This window comes from Chelon labrosus, assembly GCF_963514085.1.
Source record: "Chelon labrosus genome assembly, chromosome: 23".
NCBI lineage: Eukaryota > Metazoa > Chordata > Actinopteri > Mugiliformes > Mugilidae > Chelon > Chelon labrosus.
In genome coordinates, this window is record NC_140356.1 from 21,471,956 (window position 1) to 21,498,699 (window position 26,744).

The 26,744-nt window shown below is 47.2% G+C and overlaps 2 protein-coding genes across 3 annotated transcripts; both read left to right on the forward strand.

Moving 5' to 3' along the window:
* The first annotated feature begins 835 nt into the window (after positions 1–835).
* Positions 836–9,390, forward strand: parp12b (poly (ADP-ribose) polymerase family, member 12b). Of its 2 annotated transcripts, XM_084573161.1 has the most exons (9): positions 836–1,005; positions 5,310–5,644; positions 6,612–6,747; positions 7,329–7,572; positions 7,684–7,767; positions 7,949–8,075; positions 8,143–8,311; positions 8,516–8,636; positions 8,989–9,390. In XM_084573161.1, exons 1-9 carry the CDS (start codon positions 931–933, stop codon positions 9,123–9,125), a joined length of 1,428 nt encoding a protein of 475 aa, XP_084429287.1. In that variant the 5' UTR covers positions 836–930; the 3' UTR covers positions 9,126–9,390. The 2 variants fall into 2 exon arrangements, with proteins under 2 accessions (XP_084429287.1, XP_084429288.1); XM_084573162.1 differs by lacking the exon at positions 6,612–6,747.
* Positions 9,391–10,785: 1,395 nt separating this feature from the next.
* Positions 10,786–26,386, forward strand: LOC311508412 (UPF0606 protein KIAA1549). Its single transcript, XM_084573152.1, has 20 exons — positions 10,786–10,825; positions 12,646–12,842; positions 15,385–16,710; positions 16,787–16,869; positions 17,539–17,841; positions 17,932–18,118; positions 18,579–18,638; positions 18,758–18,909; positions 18,997–19,174; positions 19,360–19,544; positions 19,723–19,928; positions 20,091–20,236; positions 20,620–20,822; positions 20,901–21,130; positions 21,203–21,338; positions 21,405–21,698; positions 21,778–21,830; positions 21,912–22,039; positions 22,126–22,280; positions 22,579–26,386. Exons 2-20 carry the CDS (start codon positions 12,707–12,709, stop codon positions 22,801–22,803), a joined length of 4,386 nt encoding a protein of 1,461 aa, XP_084429278.1. The 5' UTR covers positions 10,786–10,825; positions 12,646–12,706; the 3' UTR covers positions 22,804–26,386.
* Positions 26,387–26,744: the final 358 nt, after the last annotated feature.

The window sequence follows — 26,744 nt, forward strand, 5'->3', positions numbered from 1 at the left end:
GGAAGTAGGCTCCATGTTTCTGACAGAACAGAGGAGCTCCAGAGTCGCCCTGCGGAGAAACACCAGGTTATGTGGTGTGGACGTCATGAAGTCTGGTCAGTAACGGGGGGAGTTACCAGGCAGGAGGTGGAGCCTGCAGGATGCAAACAGGCGTGAGAGTCACTGATCAATCCTCTCCACTTCTGTCTGCAAGACGTCTCATTGACGAGGGTCAGTCCAACATGGTGCAGCCTGTCTGGATCAATGTGTCCTACGATCAGAGATAATCAGTTCTTAACAGCAGCTCATCTCCAGTCAAAGACATCGGGACTAGAAGACGTTTCCTCCATGTGTCCAGCTCTGAATGTCTGGTGGGGAGTTTACATTTTTACCATCTGAAGGTCACATGACTAGAGTCTGGTAATGACCTGATACTCACCTGGACCTGGAGGAACCTGTTCTGATCCTGGTTCCCTAATGATCCATTAATGTCCAGAGACTTCTCAGATGTTCAGACTGATTAGATCTCAGGTCCAGGTGAGTATCAGGTCGTTAACAGACTCTAGTCATGTGACCTTCAGGTGATAAAAACCTAAACTCTCCACCAGACATTCAGAGCTGGACACTTGGAGGAAACGTCTTCTAGAAACACAACAAGTCCAGCTGTCTCACTGTGCTTTGTAGACACTATACCTGCTGCTTTAGTTTGTCCCCATCCGGCCGTGACACAGAACCAGCTGTCGTTCAGATCCTCGTCTTCCTCAGGGACACAAACTGGAGACACACCAGAGCCTGGACACAGGTCCAACATTAGCTGGAGACATTAAAGGCCTTCACATATTCTACATGTTCTTACTAAATCTGGCGGCCACGCTGAGGCGCAGCAGTGACAGGTCAGACTTTGGAGGGAAGCTGGCGTCCTGCGGCGGGTTAAAAACTTCGTCCACCACGATGGTTTGGATCGCCAAGAACTTGAGGTCATGGACTCCCAGAACCACCACGTCCTCTTTCGCTCTGCAGAGAACGGTAAAGATTTTTTTACTGTAAATTTTAAAGTTATAGAATTAAACAAAAACACTCAGCTGTCAACTAAAAGAGGAGATGGTGCCATTTAATTTTGTTCAAGTGTCAGATTAAACAGCAAATCTCTAATCCAATGTGAAACTGAAAGAGGACCAGCAGGGTCATGAGCTTGTCTTCCCTCTGGTAGCTGCATCCCATCAGTAGATAAGTGGGTTTGGGTCAATTTTAAATTTAGACAGCCTTTCAATACCCCTCTAACCTGCTGATTTACATCCATCACATACAGGGCCAACTTGTGAGACATGTACCTTAAATACCATTTTAAACTGTAGAAAGGAATGTTAGGTGCAGAGAGATCTTAAAACATTAGACCATTAGAGGTCCTGTTTCCATCCAGCTCTGATTCCAGACAACAGTGTTAATTTAGTTGAAGACAAAAAATATTCGTCAACCATTTCTTCTGTGACTAACGCGATGCCGAACTAAAACTAAAATCTGCTGATGAAACTATGATGAAATGTTAAAGAGACAAGACTAGAATGTTATTTGATGTGATATTATTTGAATATTGGACCCTGTCATATGATTGGATAAGGGCCGTTAGCCTCTCAGTTAGCTTTAGCTACCAAAGCTAGCTATCTGCTACTAGCCCTGTGGCTACAGATGATTCAGCCTCCATCACAGTCACTAAGATAACTATGAAGTGAAAGAAGTCTCATCTAAGAACTTTACTAGTTACATGAATTTATTGACCTCTGACCTTTTACTGACACATATTTAAACAGTGGACAGTAGAGTGGATAATGGATTAGCATTTAGCATTTAGCTAAAATTTTCCATGAATGTAGTCTTCTCTGTAATGTCTGATCCGACCTTATAAATGACCAAGGACATCAGCTGATCAGAGATCAGTGTTGATCCAGACTGTTACCTGGATTCACATTAAACTGGTCTAAACACCACGATTAATTTTTAGTCTATAGATGACGGTCAGTGTATTCCTTAAAGTCTGACATGGATCTGTAGCAGTGATGATCCAGCAGTCTGCTGAAGCTCTACTTGAAGCTGAAGCTCTACTTGACGCTGAAGCTGAAGCTGAAGCTCTACCTGACGCTGAAGCTCTACCTGAAGCTGAAGCTGAAGCTCTACTTGAAGCTGAAGCTCTACTTGAAGCTGAAGCTGACGCTGAAGCTGAAGCTCTACCTGACGCTGAAGCTGAAGCTCTACCTGACGCTGAAGCTCTACTTGAAGCTGAAGCTCTACCTGAAGCTGAAGCTCTACCTGACGCTGAAGCTGAAGCTCTACCTGAAGCTGAAGCTCTACCTGACGCTGAAGCTGAAGCTCTACCTGACGCTGAAGCTCTACTTGAAGCTGAAGCTCTACCTGACGCTGAAGCTCTACCTGACGCTGCAGTGTTTGGCCGTGAGGACCCAGCGGTGGTGGATTAGAGCGCCGCTGCAGAAGTGGCGGCCGTTGGACTGAAGACTGACCACCCAGGGCCAGGAGAGGGGGCAGGACTCTGACACGTTCCCCACAGACACCACACCCTCCTGGGACACAGAGATTTCAGCGACGCTTGGGGCCTGATCACAGCCAGTGGTCTGCTGCTTCCCACACCTGTCCTCTATCACACGGGGTGGACATAATAATAGAAACAGGAAGTGTCTGTAGAGATGACTGAGGAATCTAAGTAAAGTAAAAACCCACCTTCAGCTGAGGAGTGGTCGTCTTCAAACATCTGATCATCTGCACATGAGAGACGTGTTAGAGCAGAATAAACCTGGTCCAGGTGAGACATGTCTCCGATTGTCTCTGAACTCACTCATGACGTCAGATATCCAGTCGGTGTGCTGTTGGACGTTGGTGTAGACGCCCGGTCTTTTGGCTCGACCACAACCCACTCCCCAGCTCACCAAACCTGCCAGCTCATATCTGGTCCCAGTGTAGCAGGACAGAGGACCTCCAGAGTCTCCCTGAGACAGGACAAGACACAAGTGGACGTCATCAGTACAACCAAGGCACCAGAATCAATGGAGGACAGACGGGAAATCACAGAAAGAGACAAGAAGATGCCACAAGTAGATGAAGATGAGTAAAGATGGGACAACAAGGACAAAGACAGAAGGAAGAGACAAGGCAGCAAGAGAGGACAATGTACAGACGAGACAGAATGAAGATGACAAAGAAAATGTACAGACAAGATGGGACAATAAAGAGATGTGTCCAGTGTTAACCCTTAAGTCAGCAGGTTTCTGTCTCCAGGTCCTACATGTCCAGGTAAGGCTCTCAGTATCCTGGTCCTACCTGGCATGCGTCGATGCCTCCTTCATCTTTCCCAGCACAGAACATGGAGGCCCGGATCCTGCCGTGGTAGTACTGGTTGCAGGCGTCGAAGGACAGGATGGAGACGTTCACCTCCTGCAGTCTGTTGACTCGAGGACCGTCTGATGACGAGAGAAAGACAGAGCTCAGATTCAACCTGAACAGTCGATGCGTCCTCAGCGTTCTACAAACCAGCGCTCACTCTCTCGGGTGGAGCCCCAGCCAGTGACGGAGCACTTCCTGGACAGAGGCAGTGGAGTCATCCAGACGTCGATGGGTCGGACAAACTGGTTGAAAACCAGCGGCTGCTGCAGCTTCAGCAGAGCCACGTCGCTCTCTTTAGTCCGACCGTTGTAGCTGATATGGGAGATGATCCTGGAGACGCCAACCAGCTGAAGAGGAGAGAACGACGGCAGGTTTCCTGTTTTATTAAAGACGCCTCAGAAAATGACAGAAACCTTGGTACATAGCACCAATGAAATCAGTCACATGCTACTATGCTAAGCTACACTACAGCCTCTGTTACTGATGTGTTACCAACCTTGAGCAGCTCAAATGTTTTGTGGTGAAATAATAAATGTACAACTCAGATAATCATCCAGAGATGACCTTTGACCTCCTGACCTGTTGCTGAGATTCGTGACGATTGTCCAGGTCGTGTTTTCCGGCCAGAACCGTCCAATAAGAAGCTTTGTTGTATCTGTTGACGACAAATCAACATCAGAGACAGTCGACCTGATCCTGGTCTGAATCTGATCCAGATCCAGATCCTGGTCTGAATCTGATCCAGATCTTGGTGACCTCTGACCTCTTGAAGCAGTGGGCTGCGGAGACGACCCACCAGGGGCTGATGATGGCTCCTCCACAGGCCGACATGGAGGCCATCTGGAGGGACACCTGCCAGGGCCACGAGTGGGCCCAGGCCTCCTGGCCCCCGATGACCCGGGTCTCCATCTCCATCTCTGGGCTGAAGGATCGGACCCCTGCCAGGTCTGAGGGGACAGAGGTCAGAGGAGAGTTAAGGACTTGTCCAGCTTGAAGAAGAAGCGTTAAATCATGTGTTTTTTATTTTCATATTAAAATAATTTACACATGAATGAAAATAATGAAGGTTTTAAACAGTCTTTAAAAACTCAACATTTTATACACAAATCTTATTTTTATTTTTTCATGTTTAATTTTAAATATTTAAACTTTTAGATTTATCATCAAACCTGATTTAGATCTTTTTTTAACTTACCGCTGAAACCAAAGCGTCCAGAGAAAGTCGAGTGTTCAGACGACGTCACGTTCAGATGATTCTGAGTCGAGTTTCCACCTGAAGGCAGAACAAGAACAGGAGAGACGGACGATGGACTGATTAATTGACCCTGGATCAGCTGTTTTTCCTGAATGTGTTGAACTTGTCTTTGATCAATAACCTCCTGAAGCTTCACTGATCATTGATGAGGTTTGATGATTAAAAGCTTCATGTCTCCAGCTGCTGGAGAATCACTTCATTGATCCAACGTTACAGACTGAGACTTTCTACTGGAACACATCTACACCTGAAAACCTGAACACCTGAGGACTCGTACCAGGTTCAGGTCCTGGTCCTGGTCCTGGTCCTGGTCCGGTGCGTTCTGTTGAGTTTGATGGGTTCTGACTGGGTCCAGGTGAACAAACCCAGATGAGGGCGTAGATGAGGAGCAGAGATGTGAAGACCATGGTGTCTCACCTGATCAGAAAGATCTCCAGACACTTCCCATAATGCACCACTGCTGCTCCTGCACCTGATTTCAATCAATGATCCATTCCTGACCAATCACAGCTCACCTCTCACCACCTGTGTGACGTGGCGTGGGGGGCGGAGCCAGAAAAAAAAACAGTCTGACAGAAACATCAGCTGACATCTCATTGGTTTCGCTGTAGCCATGGTTACTGTCTCTGTGCTCCTCCCCCAGTGTCTCTCTAGCCTCCCTCCTGTCCTCCCCTGTCTTCCTCAGTCTCTCTCTGTCCTCCCCCCCGTCGCCATGTTCAGCAGAGAGATCCTCAGAGCCACCGTGGAGCTGTGCAGCAGCGGAGGGTCGATGCCGCTTCGAGATCTTCACCAGACGCTGCTGCAGCACTTCAAACTGACGGAGGAGGACTTCCGCTTCATCGTCCAGGAGTGCCACCGCTTCCTGGAGGTCCGCGGGCCGGCGGGGGGCAGCTTGGTGGTGGCCAGGACGACCCTGCGGCTCTGCAGGAGCTACGGCCACGAGCAGCCGTGCGGAGGCTGCAAGCAGCTGCACCTCTGCAAGTTCTTCCTCTACGGAACCTGCAGGTTCGGCAAGGGCAGGTGAGACACGCACGCGCACAGGTGCGTCCGCGTCACACAGAGGTGATGTGGCCGTTTTTAAAACAAAATCATGATGAAGTAAAGTTCGAGAGTTTGAGTGAGCAGAGAGGGAGTCAGATATTCTATCTGATTTCTTTCAGTCATTCATTTTCTGTTTCCTCTTCTCCTTTGTGCCGATCACAAACTGATTTATTTATTTTAACAAACAAACAGGTTCTAGTAGAACAAGGCCTTATCTGGTTCTGGTTCTGGTCTGGGACTACTTGATCTCTGCGGACTGATACAGACTCAGAGCAGCTGAGAAGAGACGAAACGAAACTTAAGGAAAAGAGACGAGAGAAAAAACAGAGAGATTATTGTTATTGTTGTTAGAATTCTTCTTCTTCTTCTTATAATTAATCGTAATGTTATTATTATTGTTAACATTGTTGTGGTTGTTGTTGTCATTGTCTGTGACGGAACATGCTGGTGACGTCAGAACTGACTTTTGATTTCCGAAGAAATGAAACTAAAAGAAACAGCCGATCAGTCAGCTGATCGACGATCAGTCAGCTGATCAGTCGGCTGATCGACGATCAGTCAGCTGATCAGCTGGCTGATCGATGACAGAGTTCTTATTGATCTCCTCAGGGTCAAACGATCAAATGAAACTGAAACTGATTTCTTGACACGTTGTTGTTTTTATTATTATACAAATTATTATAAACATATTGATGATGATGACTGGTAGATTAATTAATAGCCCCCCCCCCCGTGACAAGCGGTCACAGAAAATGAATGAATGAGACTCTTCATTCACTGAAAGAAAACACATTTAAAAAATATTTTCTTTAGGCTGTTTCTAGGGCACTCTCGTTCTGAGTTCTTGGTTTTGCTCTGTAACCAGTTTTTACAGCAGGAACCCTGTAAAAGCCAGGACCGGTTCTGGTGAGTGAACTGGGTCTGATTGTTGTTGTCTGGTTCTCAGGAAACCCTGTAAGTTCTCCCACGACATTCAATCTGATCACAACTATCCGTTACTGCGAGAGTGCTCCCTCCACGAGCTGAACCAGGACCAACTGTTCCTGCTGCTGCTGCAGAACGACCCGGCTCTGCTGCCCGAGGTACCACCCACCTGACCCCACCTGACCACACCTGAACCCCCTGACCACACTTGACATCACCTGACCTCAGGTTAGACTGGTTCTAGAAGGACTTTAAATGGACCCTGACCTGTACTCAGAACCTTCTCAGACCCTTTAGCACCCCCTGGAGGTTTCAGAGCTTCTCATTGGTCGCTGGGATCATGTGACTCTTCCTCCCAGACTCTCTGTTGAGTTTAATCAGGTCCAGTCCGACGTCTGTCAAACAGGACGTCCCCTGAGACGTCTCTCTGTCCTCAGACTGGTGGACAAAATGAAGTCGTGTCTGGATGAAGAAGAGGATGAGGAAGACGATGAGGAAGAGGATGAAGTTTATGGAGGAAGAGAAGATTTGAAGACACTCAAATAGAAAAAGAATTAAAAAAAAAAAAAACACAAAAAGAAAAAATAATAAAATAAAATATAAATACTGAAGAGTCTGAGAAGACATTTGTTCTGAGGTAAAGTTACTGAGACGCTCTGAGGACAGGACATGATGTCAGTGAGTTACAGTGTGTGTTACAGTGTGTGTTACAGTGTGTGTTACTGTGTGTGTGGTCCAGGTGTGCGTCCACTACAACCAGGGCCCGGGGCCTCACGGCTGCTGCTCCTTCCAGGACGACTGCTCCAGACTTCACCTGTGTCAACACTTCCTTCGAGGCGACTGTCTCTTTGGACGCCGCTGTAGACGGCGTCACGCGGTGGACGAACAGGGACGCAGGACGTTGGAGGAGAGAGGACTGAGCGGAGACATCGTCCAACTTCTGCCCTTCATCTACAGGAACAGCCACCACCTGTCTGCTGCAGGTGAGATGTGACGATGTCCTCATGGACAGGACCTCTTTAGGAGACATCCTCAGGAGACATCCTCATGGACAGGACGTCCACTTCGTCTTCATACATCTTTGTGTCTTTCAGACAAGATTCCTGATTTTTCCGAAGAATCGTCTGAGGATCCAGATATCTGTCTCCACTTCATCAGAGACAGCTGCAGGTTTCACAGTGAGTCATCAGTTTGTCCACTAGAGGTCGCCAGAGACGCTCCTTTATTTATTTATCTGTTAAAAATGCGTTTCATCCTGAAGCTACGAGTTTCACTTCAACAACCAGCTCTCCTTTAATTGACTTCCTGTCAAGTAGTTGACTTCCTTTTTTGTACTGACTTCCTGCTGTCTTCCTGTAGATGAGTGCCGTTGTGTCCACTTCCACCTACCCTACAAGTGGGAGGTGTTTGAAGACAGCACCTGGATAGAGCTGCAGGACATGGAGGACATTGAGCGAGATTTTTGTGACCCGTCAAAGACTCAGAGGTCAGAGGTCACCTGAAGTCAGTTTCCTGTTGACGAAACGACCACTAGATAATTTTTTTGTCTTCAGCAGCAGCTGTTGGTCGATCGACTTCCTGACTATGACGTGGGAGTCGCTGCCAGTTCGACGTCTGTCCACAGTGTCCTCAGTGACGAAGCCGCCCCACTACAGCCTGACGACAGAGTGGCGCTGGTTCTACAAGGGGGACCGAGGCATGTGGGTGGAGTACGGGAGCCAGGTGAGCCGGGCTGGTTCAGGAGGTGTAGCTGCAGATGAGAGATGTTCAGAAAGGGCTAACGCTAGCATGTTAGCCTGTCATCATGTTAGCATATAAGCCTGTTAGCATGTTAGCCTGTGAACATGTTTGGCTGTTAGCATTTTAGTCAGTTAGCATTTTAACCTGTTAGCATGCTGAGCTCTCTGTGCTCCATGTCTCCTCCAGGATGACAAGCAGAGCTCCCCAACAGTAACGTCCCAGACTCTTGAGGAGACCTTCTTGTCTGACAGAAACGCTCATGTCCCAGTGGTCAGAGGCACCCGTCAGTACCTCATCAGCTTCACAGGTACCACTTCCTGTCACCTGACGTCAGGTACCGCTTCCTGTCACCTGACGTCAGGTACCACTTCCTGTCACAGGTTGACCAAAGTTTAAATCCAGGGAGAAGTCTAAGATTTCAGAGACGGGTACATGTAAAGACAACAAATACAAATCAGAGAGGACGTCCACGTGAGACATGGGACAACAGGTCCAAGTCCAATAAGTCCAATAGATCAAACATGTCCAAAGACCTGTTCAATAATAAACAAGTCCAACTAGTCTAAAGACATGTCCAACGCGTCCAGCGTGTCTCAGTCTTTCCCGTCCAAATAAACCAATATCTACATAGACTCCTTCTTCTTCTGTGGTTTCTGCAGACATGTACCAGAGGAACCTCAAGCACAACACCAAGAGGAGAGTCCGCCGCCGTCCACGCTTCGTGTCCTGGGCTCAGGTGGACAGACTGGTGTTAGAGTCCAGAGGACAGATATGGGACGTGACTGAAGCTGAATGAACATCTGGACCATCAGCTGTTTCCTGTTATTGATCTTAGAAAACATTTCAACTGTCTCTGTCTCTGCCTGTCCAACATGTCCCCTAATCATTGGGAGGATTTCTTCAGTCATGTGACTCTGTGTGGAAGACGACTGTAGATTTGATTTCAGTTTATTTTATGTTCATGTTTAAATGTTTCATTTTTATACTTGTATAATTTTACGTCTGTAAGAAGTTTGACTTGATTCTTATTTTTCTAACTGAACTAAAAATAAAACGCATCAAAAATCTGTGTCTGCCGCTTTGCTTTTTGTTTTATATCAGGGCTGTGAAAGAGTCTCTGTCTCCTTCCTCGTTTCTTGTTTGTCACTTTAATGTTTCAGATCTTCAAACTAATTTAAACATTAGTCAGAGATTAACCCAATAAACACAAAATACAGTTTGACCCCCAGGTCTGATTACTGCAACAAATCACTCAACAGAACCAGTCTGACAAAGACAAGTCACGAAGATCCAGAGGAACAGATGAGGAACAAAGTGATGAACATTTATCAGGTCTAAAGAGACACATCTAAAGCTCTGAATAGAATAGAATAGAATATTGTCATTGCAGAACACATGTACAGTCCAATGAGATTTTTGTTTACTCCAGCGAGACCATGGTGAGGGACATTCTCCACTAGGAAACATGGAACAGTGAACGTTCCCAGGGGAACAACCACGACCCATCCAAGGTCACAGCAGAACCAACATGTGAAGAACCGCAGACCTTGGTGGATCAGTTCAGGTTAGAGTTCATGACTCAAATGTACCAGAGACAACATGAAGGCTCGTCTGACTCTAACCAGGAACGTTGTGGAAGGTGAGCGTCCCGTCACATCTGGAGTTAAAGCAACACATCATGAGTCTCTACCAGAACATCCTGGAGTTGAGTCTCCAGCCATCAGTTCATGACACCAGCAGGTCTTTGAATACCTTAAAAGGTGAAGCATGAGGTTTTGAAGTGAACTAGTCAAAGTCCAGACTCGATTCAGACTGAGATGCTCCTTAAAAAGGAGGTTCATGTTTCAAAACCCTCCAACGTGGCTGAATGTTCCTCCACAGTGATGACGGATTGTTGCTGCTGAGGGTGGAACAACCAGTTATTAGGTTTAGGAGGCGACAGGGTCACGTAGGTTTTAATAAATAAAATCATCTTAAAAACTGTATTTTGTGTTTATTGGGTTAATCTCTGTTTAATATTTAAATTATTCCATATTTGTCACTTTAATGTTTCAGATCTTCATCACTAGACTCAGTGTCCACATTATTAGGTACACACACACACACTGAATTTAGATCATTTAGCTCTAATTTATATTTAATTATTTATAGATTTAAATAATAATAATAATAATAATTTTGTCCTTGTGAGACGTTTAATGTCGGTCGGAAATCTCCGTCAACAGACGCACAGCTGGATCCGTTCTATTGAACTGATCCGGGTTCAGCTCCGACTGGTACCGGTACCGGACGTGTAGTGTATGTGATCCAGACCGTTTGGGAGTGAGGACGTTTATTCTTGTGAGGAGGAGAAGAAGAAGGAGGAGGAGGAGGAAGGTCTGACTCTGCAGGGACTCTCCTCCTCCTCCTACTCCTCCTCCTCCTTCCCCGTGCAGGGAGCGCGCAGCGCGGCGTGGAGAGGCGTGACGCGGCCGAACCGCAGATCCAGGATGGCAGGTAGGTGTCGTCCGTGTGTGCGGGATTAACGGAAAGCTGTGGTGGTGATGGTGCGGCTCGGCTCGGCTCGGTTCGTCTGTGTTATGTGATCGCTTGGTGAGCGGGGCGGTGGGTGGGGGGCGGTGCGGGGCTGCATGAAGGGAGGAGGCTCCATCGTTCTCTCGTTCATGACATGGATCAGAATAATCGAGGCTACCGCGTTAAAGCGGAGCTGGACCGGACCGGACCGGACCGGACCGCAACCGACCCGGTAATCAGGTCAGGGACGGGCCGCAGCTCTAAGGCCGGGAGGGAACATGTGGAGCGGGATCAGTGCGGCGCTGATGACCGGTGTCTCCGCTGAGGACGCATCTGTCCGATAATGGGGTCAGCGAGAAAGGGAGGCCCGGCGGAACCGAATGAGGCCAGAACCGCTAGGAGGGGCCTGGAATCACTGCTGGATCCAGAACAGGATCTGAACGAACCTCAGCAGGGCTCGAACAGAGAGACAGGATGTCACTGAGAGACGGAACCATTCACAGAGGAAGACCCGGAGAGAGAACTGAGTCCTACACAGAACCAACGGAACCGTTAGAAGCGTTCACAGAGAAAGACCCGGAGAGAGGACTGAGTCCTACACAGAACCAACGGAACCGTTAGAAGCGTTCACAGAGAAAGACCCGGGGGGGGGGGGGGGGCTGAGTCCTACACAGAACCAATGGAACCATTAAAACCATGCAAACAATGTATTGATTGATTGTTGACTGATTGGTTGGTTGATGGTTGATTGGTTGATTATTGATCCATTGGTTTGTTGGTGACTGATTGGTTGGCTGATGGTTTCTTGCTGGTTGTTGTCGTTGTACAGCGGTGATCAGCTGAGGGACTAATTAATGTTCACAGATGTGAAGCTTTGATGTTTTTCATGTTGATGATGAAAATACAAACCAGTAGATTTATTAGTTTATCACAAGATATTCAGAAACTCTACTCAGCTGTAAACCTTCTGGAGGTCTGGATGAAGGTCTGCTTCACTGCGCCTGCAGGCCACTCCTACCTCATCAGTCAACTCAGCTCACCTGTTCACACAGCTCCTCATCCTCTGTAATCAGGCCACCCTACCCGTCGAGACCCACCTGCTCTGTCAGCCCCCCAGTAAACCATCTTAACCTTCTGTTCCCAACCAAGAGTTCTGCTGTTGCCCTCCTGGTTCCTGTTTTCCTACCTGTGGCTGCCTGATTAAACGGTTGGTGGTCTGGAGGTCTGGAGGACTGAAGGTGTAGAGGTCTGGAGGACTAGAGAACTAGTGGTGTGGAGGTCTGAAGGTCTGGAGGTCTAGCGATGGGGAGGTCTGTAGGTCTGGAGGAGTGGAGGACTACTGGTGTCGAGGTCTGGAGGTGTCGAGTTCTGGAGGTCTGGAGGACTATTGGTGTGGAGGTCTGGAGGAGTGGAGGACTAGTGGTGTGGAGGTCTGGAGGACTATTGTGTGGAGGTCTGGAGGACCCTAGGTCTGGAGGATTTGTGGATTTTTGGTGGATGAGTAAACGTAACCGGAGACATCAGCGTGTAGCGCCTGGTTCTCTGCTTCCGGAAGATCAAACTTTGATGAGGTACACCTTGTCCCATCCATCCGCCCCAACCTCCTCCCCACTGTGTCTGTGTTTATTTGAGCCTCTCACCACAGGTCGAGCTGATCAGCTGACCATAAACATTAACACATAAATAAAATTTTACCAGAGAACCTTTAAATGTCCAGATTTTATTTTGGTGAATAAAAGTCTCAGTGAATGATCCATGTGTTTCCAGGGACCTCATTATTAATCAGCTGGTTCTGTGTCCAGGTCCTCCTGATGGGCCCTTGGCTCTCTGTTCTGGGTTCAGACCGCCGGCCCTTTGAGGACCATGGACGCTTCAACCCCACCGGGCCCCAACTCCAGGACCAGGGTGGGCCCTTGGACCCGCAGACAAGCACTCGCTGTGATCCTGCTGGTGGCTCCCACTCTGGTTTCCATGGTGACCTCAAGCTCACCTGCTGCAGGTAAACTGCTTTTACCCCCGTCACTGATCACATGACCTGTGACATCACACCGACGAGCTTTAAAGTGACCAATCATCAGCCAGTTAGGTTTACTGATGATGAGGATGAGCCTGCTTCATCACAAAGAGATCAATTATGCTCTAACATGTTAGTTGTTCTATAATCAGCACGTATGTTTATATGTTTATATGATCATATGACACTAACACGTATGTTTATGTTTATATGATCATACGACACTAACACGTATGTTTATGTTTATATGATAATATGACACCAACACGTATGTTTTTGTTTATATGATCATATGACACTAACATGTATGTTTATGTTTATGTTTATATGATCATATGACACCAACACGTATGTTTATGTTTATATGATCATATGACACTAACACGTATGTTTATAGGTTTATATATCATATGACACCATTATATATGTTTATGTTTATATGATCATATAACACCATCATATATGTTTATATATCATATGACACCATCATATATGTTTATATATCATATGACACCATCACTTATGTTTATGTTTAAATGATCATATGACACCATCACATATGTTTATATGATCATATGACACCAACACGTATGTTTTTGTTTATATGATCATATGACACTAACACGTATGTTTTTTTTTATGTGATCATATGACACTAACATGTATGTTTATGTTTATGTTTATATGATCATATGACACCAACACGTATGTTTATGTTTATATGATCATATGACACTAACACGTATGTTTATAGGTTTATATATCATATGACACTAACACGTATGTTTTTGTTTATATGATCATATGACACTAACATGTATGTTTATGTTTATGTTTATATGATCATATGACACTAACATGTATGTTTATGTTTATATGATCATATGACACCAACACGTATGTTTATGTTTATATGATCATATGACACTAACACGTATGTTTATAGGTTTATATATCATATGACACCATCACTTATGTTTATGTTTATATGATCATATGACACCATCATATATGTTTATATATCATATGACACCATCACTTATGTTTATATGTTTATATGATCATATGACACCATCACATATGTTTATATGATCATATGACACCAACACATATGTTTATATGTTTATATATGATATGACACCATCACTTATGTTTATATGTTTAAATGATCATATGACACCATCACTTATGTTTATATGTTTATATGATCATATAACACCAACAAGCATGTTTATGTTTATATGATCATATGACACCAACACGTATGTTTATGTTTATATGATCATATGACACTAACACGTATGTTTATAGGTTTATATATCATATGACACCATTATATATGTTTATGTTTATATGATCATATAACACCATCATATATGTTTATATATCATATGACACCATCACTTATGTTTATATGTTTATATGATCATATGACACCATCACATATGTTTATATGATCATATGACACCAACACATATGTTTATATGTTTATATATGATATGACACCATCACTTATGTTTATATGTTTATATGATCATATAACACCAACAAGCATGTTTATGTTTATATGATCATATGACACCAACACGTATGTTGTTATGTTTATATGATCATATGACACCAACACGTATGTTTATAAGGTCATATAATACCATCACGTATGTTGGTATTATATTATCCATCCAGCCATCTCCTGAATACCAATGACCAATGACTCGTCTCCATTCAACACATGATGCTGCCGCAAAGCGCTGCGTCACCATGGCAACGAGGATGAGATGAAAGAGGCCCTGTCAAAGCAGTGTGTGTGTTAGTGTGTGTTGGTGTGTGTGTGTGTGTGTGTTGCTGTATGACAAAGACACACTGGTTTAAAGCGACAGCAGAGCATTACCACCAGGACAGAGATCTGCTGTTAACTCTGATCTCTATGTGAACTGAGACATGTTCATGTTTCTGTTGCTGCACTAAATCATTAACCAGAACCTGGATCAGAACCTGGATCAGAACCAGAACCAGAACCAGACTGATTTATCATTCTGTATTTGTGTTTTTTGTGCCTTTTTGATAACCTTTTCCCTGTCAAAGTCGTCACTGTCTTCTGTATATATATTTTTGCCAAATTCTGTGCTACTGGAACAAAAAACTTCCCACACGTGGGATTAAATAAACGTCTTATGTCTATGTCTGTGAAGGTTCACAGTCATCCAGGTCATGATATATCCAAAAAAGGTTAAAAAAAACCCAACTGGACTTGTAGATTTTTAGAGAAGACGTTTCACCACTCATCCGAGTAGCTTCTTCAGTTCTAGGGGACTGGTGGGAAGTCTGAGGTTTAAATAGGAACTCCTCCTGTTGTCCAGTTGCCTTTTTTTTTTAACCTTTTTTGGATGTCTTATGTCTATGTCTTCCTTTCATATGTACAACAGTATCCTGGAGGTTGACAACCCGTTATTATAAAGCTTGAGCCACAAGTCTGTGGGATAGTCAGGGGCCCATTATTAGTTGATTGTGTTCTTCTGACCAACAGGTGCGCTGGACTTCAACAGGACGACTGAGCTTTCATCGCCATCATCATCCTCGTCCTCCCCTCTGGGGCCTCCAGCCCCCAACTGGCCCTCAGAGTCTCTTTACCAGGGCAACAACGGAGGTGCAGGCTCTGCAGAGGACTCAGACTCTGGGGCCCAGGGGATCCACCTTCTGTTGAGACCTCCAGACCTCCTATCTCCAAGTCTACCCCCTCCCCTCCCCCCACACAGCCAGCCCACACTCACTCCTCCTCCTCCCTGGGAGCAGGGCCCCTCCCTGGAGGAGTCCTGGGGTTCTGGGGACTACCTGGAGACCCTGTCCTTCATGGTACCCGATGGCGAGGAGTTGGCACTGGCCACGCCACTGCCCAGCCTCCCCTACGACCAGGACACGGGGGATGACTGGGTCTCCTACGACACCGCCTTCCCATCCCGTCCCACCCTCCCCCTCTCCTCCCGCCTCCCCCTTTCACCCTCCTCTCCCACCTCCAGCATTCCCCTTCACACTCCCCCCACCCGTCCAGACGTCTTCCCCAACTGGGAGGAGGACTATGACGTGGAGGACCTGGTTCCTTTAGAGCCGACAGAGATACTGCTGCCGGACATGAACAGTCTGGAGTACTACACCAACCTACTGGCTCGGGAGAGGGAGAGAGAGAAAGAGAGAGAGAGGGAGAGGGAGAGGGAGAAAGAGAGAGAGAGGGAGAGGGAGAGGGAGAGAGAGAGAGAGAAGGAGAAAGAGAGGGAGAGAGAGAGGGAGAAGGAGAAAGAGAGGGAGAAGGAGGATCGGTTGAACTGGACTGACTCCAAACCAACCATTTCTCCTACAACAGCTCAAACCTTCAGTCCTCCTCCTCCTTCCCTGTCCCTGAGCACTGGTCCTCCCCCAGGACTGGAGCCCAAGTACCCCCTCCCAAAGCCCACCCCTCCACCCATCCTTTCACCCACTCCCCCACAGGAGGGTAAGCCCCCTCCTTCATCAGCCATCCCCAAAATATCTTCCACCCCTTCTACTCTTGTTCCAGTACCCAAAGAACTTGCCCCAGTCCCGGGCAGACCCCATCCTCGCCCTCCATCCAACACCACCAGCTGGGTCCCGCCCCCTCCCCCGCTGGGACCGCCCACCCGCCCCGACAGACCAGAAAGGCCTTCATTAGTCACAGAAAAGCCAGCAAAGGTTCCACCAACCACCACCACCAGCACCCAGATGACAGCCATCAGCCTAACTAGAGCCCCCCCAGTAACTACACCCAGAGTGTCCCAGACTCTGCCCACCAGACAGTACCTGTGCAATGTCAGCAAGCCAGAGATGTACCTGGTCAGAGTAGGTAAGAACCCCAAGGGTCATGTGACCTCCAGGTTTGTTCTGTGTCAATCAGCTGATGTGTTTGTGTTTGTGTGCAGTCAGCTCCAAAGGTTCATCGGCTGGTTTCAGTCAAGTCAGAGATCTTCTGAGAAGGGAGTTCAACCGCTCAGTGGAGCTCCAGGTACCAACATCACACAAGTTCCCCTCCACAGGAGTGGTCCACCAACAAAGATCACTACATAATAATCTGAGAGGCCCCGAAGGATCCCAGGGGATCTTCTAAGCAGCTAAAGGCGTCTCTCACATTGGCTAATGTTGATGTGTTTGATTGGGTTCTCTTTGTCTACTTTCAGGATGTTTTGTGTCATTTTTATGAAGAAATGTAGAAAATTCTTTAGGTAGCTCTTAAGCAGCTCTGTAAATGATAGAAGTGTAAACTAATCAGAAATCTGGTTTAGGTTCTTCAGTATCACCTCCTGATTTGAAAACAGCCCCATGAGGTGGTCACCTGGAGCTTTTATTTTGAAGGAGTACCTCATGATGCTAACCTCCGTCACTCTGAGCTTCATCAGGTGTCTGATGATGAAGAACAGCTGATTGTCTCTGGAGGACACGCTAAAGTCCATTCCTAGGGTTTCCTGGTTGGAGCAATTTAAGGGACTCACTTTGTTAATGACATGTTAGTGAGTAGTGAAAGAGGACAGTAGAGGAGAGGTGCATGATGGGGAGTTGCCCAGCAGCCTAGACCTATAGCAGCATCACTAACTATCAGCTTCATCAGAAGGTCCTGTAACTAACTCACCTGGTTGAGATCAGGTGATTGACACCTGTCCGTCTGGTTCCTCCTCAGTTCCTCAGAACTCCATCCAGTTTTGCGTTTCGCGTTGTGTCAGGTCCATTGATCTTCACCGCCATGTCCGTCATCAATGCCCTTCGCCAGCCGCAGCCGCGAGGCTCCGCCCCTGTCCCCGTTGTTTCGCCTCTGTACGCCGTTCCTGACCTCCGTTACCAGGTCCACTCGGTGCTGCAGTTTGTCCCTGCCCATGTCGACGTCAGAGTCTGCAACTTCAGTCAGCGGGTGGAGAAGGGACTGATGATGGCGTACGCTGAGACTCGGAGGCGATCACGTGAGGCAGGAAACATCACGGTGCAGGTGAGTCTATTTCCTGTCCACAGTCAGTACCTGTCCACAGTCAGTACCTTCAGTAGAAACACTGTTCATCCCATCCACGCTGATCCACAGCTGCTGAACATCACCATGGGCCTGACCCGGCAGGCGGTGGACCACAAGGTTCCCGTCGACGTTACGTTTGCAGTGCGTGATAGGCGGGGCTACCTGACAGGGTCAGAGGTCAGCGAACACCTGAGGAAGCTCAGCCTGGTTGAGTTCAGCTTCTACGTTGGATTTCCTGCCCTGCAGATCGCAGAACGTACGACACACACACACACACACACACACACACACAGTTTCTATCTCTGTGAGGAACTTGCATTGACATAAAACCCTTAGCATAGGGTTAGGTCCCCACAACCCAATAAAAACAAAAACACACACCTGAGATAGGTTCAATGCAGAGAACACATTCCCTGTAAAAAACAGTTTCTACCCTAACCACATCAGACTCAGTTCATGCAACACCGCCTCACGTCTCCAACACTGCCACTGACTGGATCTGTAGAATTTTCCTAAACTCAAGTTTTTAAGTTTTAATTTCACAGATTTCTCCTGCAACTTCTTTAGTTATTTGTTTTTATTTATTGTTTTTAGTTGTAGTTAGATGAAGAGTTTCTTTGTGTGGTATAAATATCAGTTTTTACTCAACATGAACACGTGGTATTAACCGTGTATCAGTCATTGCCTGCTGACGTGATGTGTTCTTGTGCTGGCAGCCTTCCACTACCCTGAGCTGAACACGTCTCACCACCTGCGCTCCACCTGGGTCCGTACAGGTACGAACACAGCTCCGATATCACGTAGATAGTTCAGGTTTCAGTTTAGTTCAGTTTATTCTGAAAACACATTTCATGAGAGAACACAGTTCATTACAGTCTGTGATCATTTGCTTAAGTCCTGCTGGGGGTTCTGGACCAGCTGGTGGCCGAGAGAAGTTTTAAAGCTCGACTGGAGAGACGCCTGGCGCTGCTGCTGGAGGAGGGACAGCAGGAGACCAGCAGGAGGCGCTGGAGGAGAGCAACGGCCGTGGGAAACAACAGTCTGCAGGTAAATACAGGTACACTCACATTACATAAGGAGGTGCTGGAGTAGAGACACAGTAAGAGTTTATCCCCCCCCCCCCCCATGCTCTAGGTGGTGAAGGTGGCCAGGCTGTCTGGTGCAGAGCGCCCCCTGGAGGTGTTTTATTTCGTGGAGGGTCCAGGTGGGGAGAGGGTCTCGGCTGAGGTGACCGCCGCCACCCTGAACCGTCTGGACCTTCAGAGAGCCGCTATCGTCCTGGGACACAGAGTCCAGAGACCACTGGCCCAGCGTGAGTCCACACCTGGATCTGCTCAGGACACAAGTTTATAGACAGGAGGACATGACAAGAGCAGCTGTTAACATTCATTAGATTCATTCATTCACTCATTATATAGTCAACATGAACCCTGACCTCTGAAACCTTGGACAACATCTGAACAACCCTAATCTCATCTGTCCCTCCCCTGTCTCCAGCTGTGGAGACTCTGTCTGTCCCCCCGGCAGAGACTCAGAGCAGCAGTGTCTGGCTGATTGTGGGCGTGGTCGTCCCCGTTCTTCTGGCCGTCTTCATCATCATCATCCTCTACTGGAAGCTGTGTGGATCTGAGAAGCTCGAGTTCCAGCCAGACGCCATCAACACCATCCAGCAGAGACAGAAGGTCAGAGGTCAACAGGAAGTACTCACACGTCACTGATTTTATAAACAATCAGCTGATGCTCTTGTCCTCTGTCTCCCCTGTCTCCTCTTGGTCCTCTTTGTCCTTTCTGTCCTCTTTGTTCTCTCCATCTCCTCTTTGCCCTTTCCGTCTCCTCTCTGTCCTCTGTGTCCTCCTCCAGCTTCAGGCTCCCAGCGTTAAAGGCTTTGACTTTGCGAAGCTCCACCTGGGTCAACACAGTAAAGACGACATCATGGTGATCCAGGAGCCCGGCCCGCTGCCCCCACCCGTCAAAGAGGCCACGCCCTCTGACGGCGGAGACCTCAACACCCCCAGATCTAAGGGGTCGTCTACCAAGGCGCCGAGGTCCAGCCGCCGCAGGGGACGGTCAGTCCTTCAGTCTTTTCACCTGAATTCGGAATTCTCCAGGAATGTCCTAACTTTCTCCAGAGAGACAAACACGTCCACCAGTTGTCTCAGAGTCTGTCGTCGTCTCATTGGTTCATTTGTACATTAAATTAAATCTTAAATCGCCTCATGTCTCGTTAGGCTCAGCCCGTCGGATGGTGGCTCGTTAGGAAGTGACCAATCGAGTGGCAGGGAGTCTGCGGAAGAAAGCACCAGACCCGTGGCCACGCCCAGTGACGGGAAACAGCACAGGAAGACGCCCAAAAATGGCACTGTGACCTCATTGTGTTGGTGAATGAATGAATGAGTGAATGAGTAAATAAGCTGTCAGTGAATGAATAAGTGAATAAATGAGTCAGTGACTGAATGAGTGAATATGTGAATGAATGAATGGATGAATGAGTGGATGAATGATGAGAGGCGAACTCTAAACTTCTCTTTTCTGTCTAATGCTGTCATGACTGCAGGGAGGACAAAGATGGGTATGTTCGTTAAGATGCTCCAGAGACTAATTATTTATTTCAGTTCATTAAAACAATGTCAGATTTCTGTAAAAGCTCAGAATGATCAGAAATCACCTTCATCTGATATTTGTTAGTAAGGTGCACCATGGGAGTCGTCACGTCTTCTTTTAGACCCGGCTGTCCAACCTCTGACCTCTGACCTCCAGGTGCAGGCAGCGGTCCAGATGAGCTCCTGTCCTCATCTTCCATCTTTGACCACGTTGACCGTCTGTCCCGCTGCTCGTCTGACGGAACCCGTCGTCAGGCCAACAAGGTGCAGCTCATCGCCATGCAGCCGCGACCGAGCCCACCGCCGCTACATGCCCCCCCGCAGCTAAGCCCCTCCCTCACCGAGAAGGTCAACACAGAGGTGGGACAACAGCAAGAAGAGCTGCAGGGACGGGGACAATTTTTAAACCAGTCTGACGTTGTCTCTCTGGTCCTGCAGGTGGCGCTGAGACACAAGTCTGAGATCGAGCACCACAGGAACAAGCTGCGTCAGCGGGCTAAGAGGCGGGGCCAGTGTGAGTTTCCCTCCATGGACGACATCATGGATGCCTTCGGGGATGGACCAGTCCAGAGTGAGGTGGCGCAGCGGCTCTATAGCTCCGCCCACGACCACATGGACTGCATCCTACAGGCTGACGCCCCCTCCCCCCCCACCGACTCCAGGCGGAGGTGAGACACCTGAATGTCTCTCTGTCCCTGAAGGACTCGTTGGTCTTTAATCATAAATGTGTTTTGATCCAGAGGGCGGCGATCTCCTCGGGGCCGGCGGACTCAGCCAGGACCAGGAAGTCTTCCGGACACCGACAGAGACCGGCTGCTCACCGATCACAGTGCCACCTACAGGAAGTACCCAGGCTTCAACAACGTGGCCTACATGGTGAGTCCAGATCCCAGCAGCGACCCACTGGACCCCTCATGTCCTAATCAGTGTCCTCTGTCACAGTCGGACCCGGACTTGCCCCCGGACCACGGCAGCCCCTCCCCTACAGATGAGGTGTTTGACCCGGCCCCGCCTCCGCCCCCCTACATGCCCCCCCAGCCGTCCATCGAAGAGGCCCGGCAGCAGATGCATTCCCTCCTGGATGACGCCTTTGCCCTTGTGTCTCCGTCCTCCCAAGGCAGCGTTGGGCTGAGTGGGGTAAGCCCTGCCCTGCCCAGCCCCTCCCCTCAGGCCCGGCCCCCTGGCCGGCAGTGGGGCTCTTTCCCAGCAGCCCCCCCCCACAGTCCCTTCTCTGCAGTGAGTGTGTCGACCTGCAGCTGAAGCCAAAGCCAAAGATATGAATCCATTCTCACATGTCCTTGTCTTCTTCCCACAGAGATATGCCGAGCTGGGAATGTCCCCGACGTCGGTCCAGGGTCTGCTGCACAGGTAAGACTCACCTGAGACCAGGTAAGTCCGTGTCCCTGTACCTAGACCAGGACCAGAGCTTACTCTGAGTGATTTATCCAGACAGGGCCTGAGCTCCGGAGGGTATGGTTCTGCTGGAGACCAGCTTCAGGACTCGGTTTATTCCACCAGGGGGCAGTATGAGGACCCCCCCTCCTCCTCGAGACCGCGACCTGTAGGGGGCAGCACAGGTACCATCACAATGTCTGATCTTCATTGACCCAAACCCAGTAACCACCTCCAGATGAACTAATGTCTTCACTGGATTCTCCTCCAGGGGCTCAGCTTCACCACCTGACACAAGTGGGTCTGTCCAGTCAGATCGGAGCGTACCCTGGGGTTGGTCGCAGCATGTCTGGACCCACCGGATCTAGCTGGAACCAGCAGCACTCAGACCAGGATCTGTCCAGACCCGGGGCCAGCAGAGAAAGCGTGAGTCCATAAGTCAACTGGGACTAAATTAAGATCAGACCAGAATAGACCAGACCAGACCAGACCTGGTTAGATCAGATCAGACCAGAATAGACCAGACCTGACTAGATTGGACCGGTTCTAACAATAAACATGACAGGCCTTTCTAACCCAGACCAACTCAGACCTTCCGGATGGAGACCAGACTTGTTGTTGTCCTCTGACTGTCATGTGTTTATTCAGGTGTGTTCTGTATTTCTGGTTGGAGGCTAAACTAAACGACCTCACCCTCCTCACCCTTTCTCCCTTCTCCCCACAGGTGCTGTCGTTTCCTGAGTTCTCATCATCCTCTGTTTTCCAGATGCCCAGCTCCTCTTTGCGGGACCCGTCAGCGCCCCCTCTCCTCCTAACCTCCCCGACCCCTGAGTACCTGCCGGAGGACGCCTCACCCTCCGCCCACACCTCCGCCTCCCTGATCAAGGCCATCAGGGAGGAGCTGCGACGACTGGCCCAGAAACAGGCCGCCGTGACCAGCTACCCTTAGACGGGTCTGGGCCCTTTTGGACTGGAACCACTCAGAGCCTGTCAGGACTAACTGACTGACCGACACTCTGGACTCTGCTGAGCTAACACGAAGCCAGAACTCTGGACCAGAACCCATGTCTGAAAACAAGACGGTGTCTCCTGAAGACAAACGTTTTCCTCTCATTTCCACTGAAGTGCTTCCTGGAGCAGATCATTCGTGATCATCCGTCCTCTAACAGATGGACACGTCCTTTCAGAATGTCTGGAGCAGCACCTGATTCCAGATCCTCTGGACTGGATCCAGTTTTTTAGGTACTGGGCCAACCTGCCTCTGGTCTGTCTGGAGTGGACCCAGAATCCCGGAGGAGTTCTGGAGTTCTGGGGTGACCCTCGGATAGTTGCTGGCTTTCAGGTGGATCCTCCTTCCAGACCTTCTGGAGCAGTTGCTCTGGATGGTCTGGTTCCTCCCGAGGTTCTGAAGTGGCTCGTCCCATCTGGACCTTCTGTGGTGCTAACCGTCAGCCTCATAGCATCTCCTCATTGGCCACTTATTGCCTTCCACTCTCCATCAGCCGTGGTGATCAGGTCAGTTCAGACGTCCATGAGGTCTTTGCACTGTCGACAGCTGGAGGTGAAGAAGAATCTAAGAGTTAATAAATATATGTAAAGATGAGCACAATGTTAATGTCAGAGTTATTACTGGAGTATTGAGATGTTACTTATTTTTACTGCTAATATATGCCAGTAAAGTTTAGACTTTTTATTTTGATCAAAAAAGACCAAACTACTGTTTATGGTTGTGATTAATCCTCTTGTGTTTGAGATGTAGCTTAGCCGCTCGCTCGCTCGCTATCTTCATGTATCGTGGCAAAGAAAAAAATAACGAGAACAGCTGATGCATCGCTTTGGTGTCGAGCTTTTCGTTGCAACCATCAGTCAACAAGCAGAAGGCTGCAGATGAGTCTCAGTGAAACCAGTAGAAACATTCAACACAACCAGCAGCAGGACGTTAGCCTCATTAGCTTCCATAGAGAAAAGATCCAGAGTTATGGTGGTACCAGTATATCAGTATTAATGTTGACGGCCATCTTTGATTTAGTCTTTATTAAAATATTTGTTAGTCTGAGTCACATTTTTGAACACATCTTTCATGGTTTTAGTCTAGTTTTAAAAGTCATTTAATTTTTATCAACTTTAATTCTCACATTTGGCCAAACTGACACTAACAAGATTAATTTATTACGTCGCCTTTAGACTCAACATTAATCAGAGTCTTTAGACCAGTTTAATGTGAATCCATTTAACAGTCTGGATCAACACTGATCTCTGAGCAGCTGATGTCCTTCATCATTTATAAGGCTGGATCAGACATTCCTGAGAGAACTACATTTATGGACAGTTTTAGCTAAATACTAAATGCTAATCCATTATCCACGCTACTGTTCACTGTTTAAATATGTGTCAGTAAAAGGTCCGAGGTCAATAACTTCATGTAACTAGTAAAATTCTTATATGAGACTTCTTTAACTTCATAGTTATCTTAGTGACTGTGAAGGAGGCTGCATCAGTAACAGAGTGGTGCTCCTTCTAATGTCAGATTCATCCTCCTCATTTTAATCTGATATTCAAATAACATCTGATCACATCAAATAACATCTGATCACATCAAATAACATTCTAGTCTCGTCTCGTTAATGTTTCCTCGTAGATTTAGCATCAGATATTAGTTTTAGCTCGTCAGCGTCTTCACTAACGACATTAATACCGACACCAATCTAATCTCGGACAATGTTAGGACCTGGCTGCAATACAAATAAAAATGTATTTAAATCATTGATATTGAATAAAAGGTTTAGGTGAAGCCTGAGTGACTTCAAATGGATGTAACAGATAAATATGATAAATGACAGAAGTCTGCAGGAAAGCGTTGGTCGTAGATTTGAACTGTTCTCATAGAAATCTTTAGCTTCATGTGCTGGTTGAAGGTTGAAGGATCATCTCTGTCTCTGCTCTGCTTCAGCATGTTCAGCTGAGTTCCAGCTTTAGGTATTTGTGATGTTAATGTTCAGCATGCTGCTAAAAGATGTTTAAAATAAGAGTTGTTCCACATCCAGTTGAGAGTGAGCAAAGAGTGATTGACGTCACAGTGCCATAAAACACCGTCCATCATGTGAGACATCACCACTTTAGTTTTTCCAAAAGATATTTTTGAATCTAAAAGATGAAACGGCGTCGAAATGAAAGTAAACCCATGATAATATATATATATAAATATAAATATATATATAAATATATATATATGTAAATGTAGAGGAAATATTTTATGTGAACTCTGTCCAACACGTCCTTCATGGACCGGAGCCCCTCTGGACACTGATTGGACCGAGCACCTGTCAGTCAAGCTGTAGGTCACACTACAGGTTCTCATGGTGCTAATTCATGGAGGTCTGAACCTCACCAGTCCTGCAGGTTTGTCTCCTCCTACCAGACTCTTGCTTCACGTTGCAGCCACCACTAACTCCTCCTGAATGTTTCCTTCAGTGTTTTCTAGAGTTTCTGTGTTTTCTAGATCCAGCAGACGACCAGTCGGACTGAGGGAGTTCATTAATGACAGAACCTCTGATCCAGTTCACACCAACATGTCTGGAAATAAATCCCGAGACAAGGCTTTACCTTGATCACATGTCCACAGCGTACTGAAAGTTAGAAGAGATTAAAATGAAAACTCACTGAGCTCTAAAGAGATTAACCTGAGCAACAAACTCTAACCTGAAGAACAGCTGATGTGATGTAGCCACGCCTCTACCTGACTCTGCTCCAGCTGAAGGTTGAACTCGATGGTTTTGTCATGAATGAACTTCCACTGGTTGAACTGGTCTGACTGAACATTCCTGTTGATCCTCTTCTGACTCTGTTGTAAGGACCCATTCAGACCTGAGTAATCTGATTACACCTGTCCAGGTTAAACAGGTGTGAACACTGATCTGGTGTCAGTCCACATGTGGAGGTGGTCTGGGACACATGTGACCTCCTTCCTTTGGTAGTGTGAACACACAATGAGTCCTGGGTCACATTAAAGACCACCTACTCAACAGGGCTGATCTGAGGAAGAGGAGTTTAACTCATTCATTCAACCACTATTAGAAATGATCACATGAATCAGTGATGTCTGTTCATTAGTAATGAGAGCCTTTTAAAAGATTCTGGTCTTGGAGCTTAGAACCAAACTAAACAAGCAGCTGTTGATGGTTCTGATCCAGCGGTAGGTAGAGATCCATTAGAGACAGCAGCTGGTTCAATATTCTACTGACCACATGATGGCGTTGCTGATTTATATTATAATGTCCGGTGTGAACACAGGTAATTAAAGATGGAATGGTGAGATCAGATGTTCATTGTGTGAATGGGTCCAGATCAGAACCAGAACCAGAACCAGAACCAGCTGTCTCACCTGTCCAACAACATGACAGCTCCTGGTCTCATCCTATGGTGTTTCAAAGATTGTGTTGACATTAAAGAGACGTGTTCAGATTCAACCCGAGTCGTGTGTTTGTTCAACAGTTTGAAATAAAACACAAGAATAAAGAAAACTGACAAAATGTGAAGAGAAATAAAGTTTAATAGAAAATTAACCTTGAACAAAATGAGAAATAGAAAATGTTTGAAGTGAATAAATGAGAAACTTTAGAGAATTCAATTCAATTCAGTTCAATTTTATTTATATAGCGTCAATAACAATACAAATTGTCTCAAGACGCTTTACAAAACCCGGCCTGAAACCCCCAGAGCAGCCTGAAGGCGACGGTGGCAGGAACAACTCCTTTAACAGGAAGAAACCTTGAACAGAACCAGAACCAGAACCAGAACCAGCTCATATGGAGGAACCATCTGCCCAAGGCCAGCCGGGTACAGACAGAGAAGAGAGAAGAGAACAGCAAGATAAACATCCATCTGTCATAG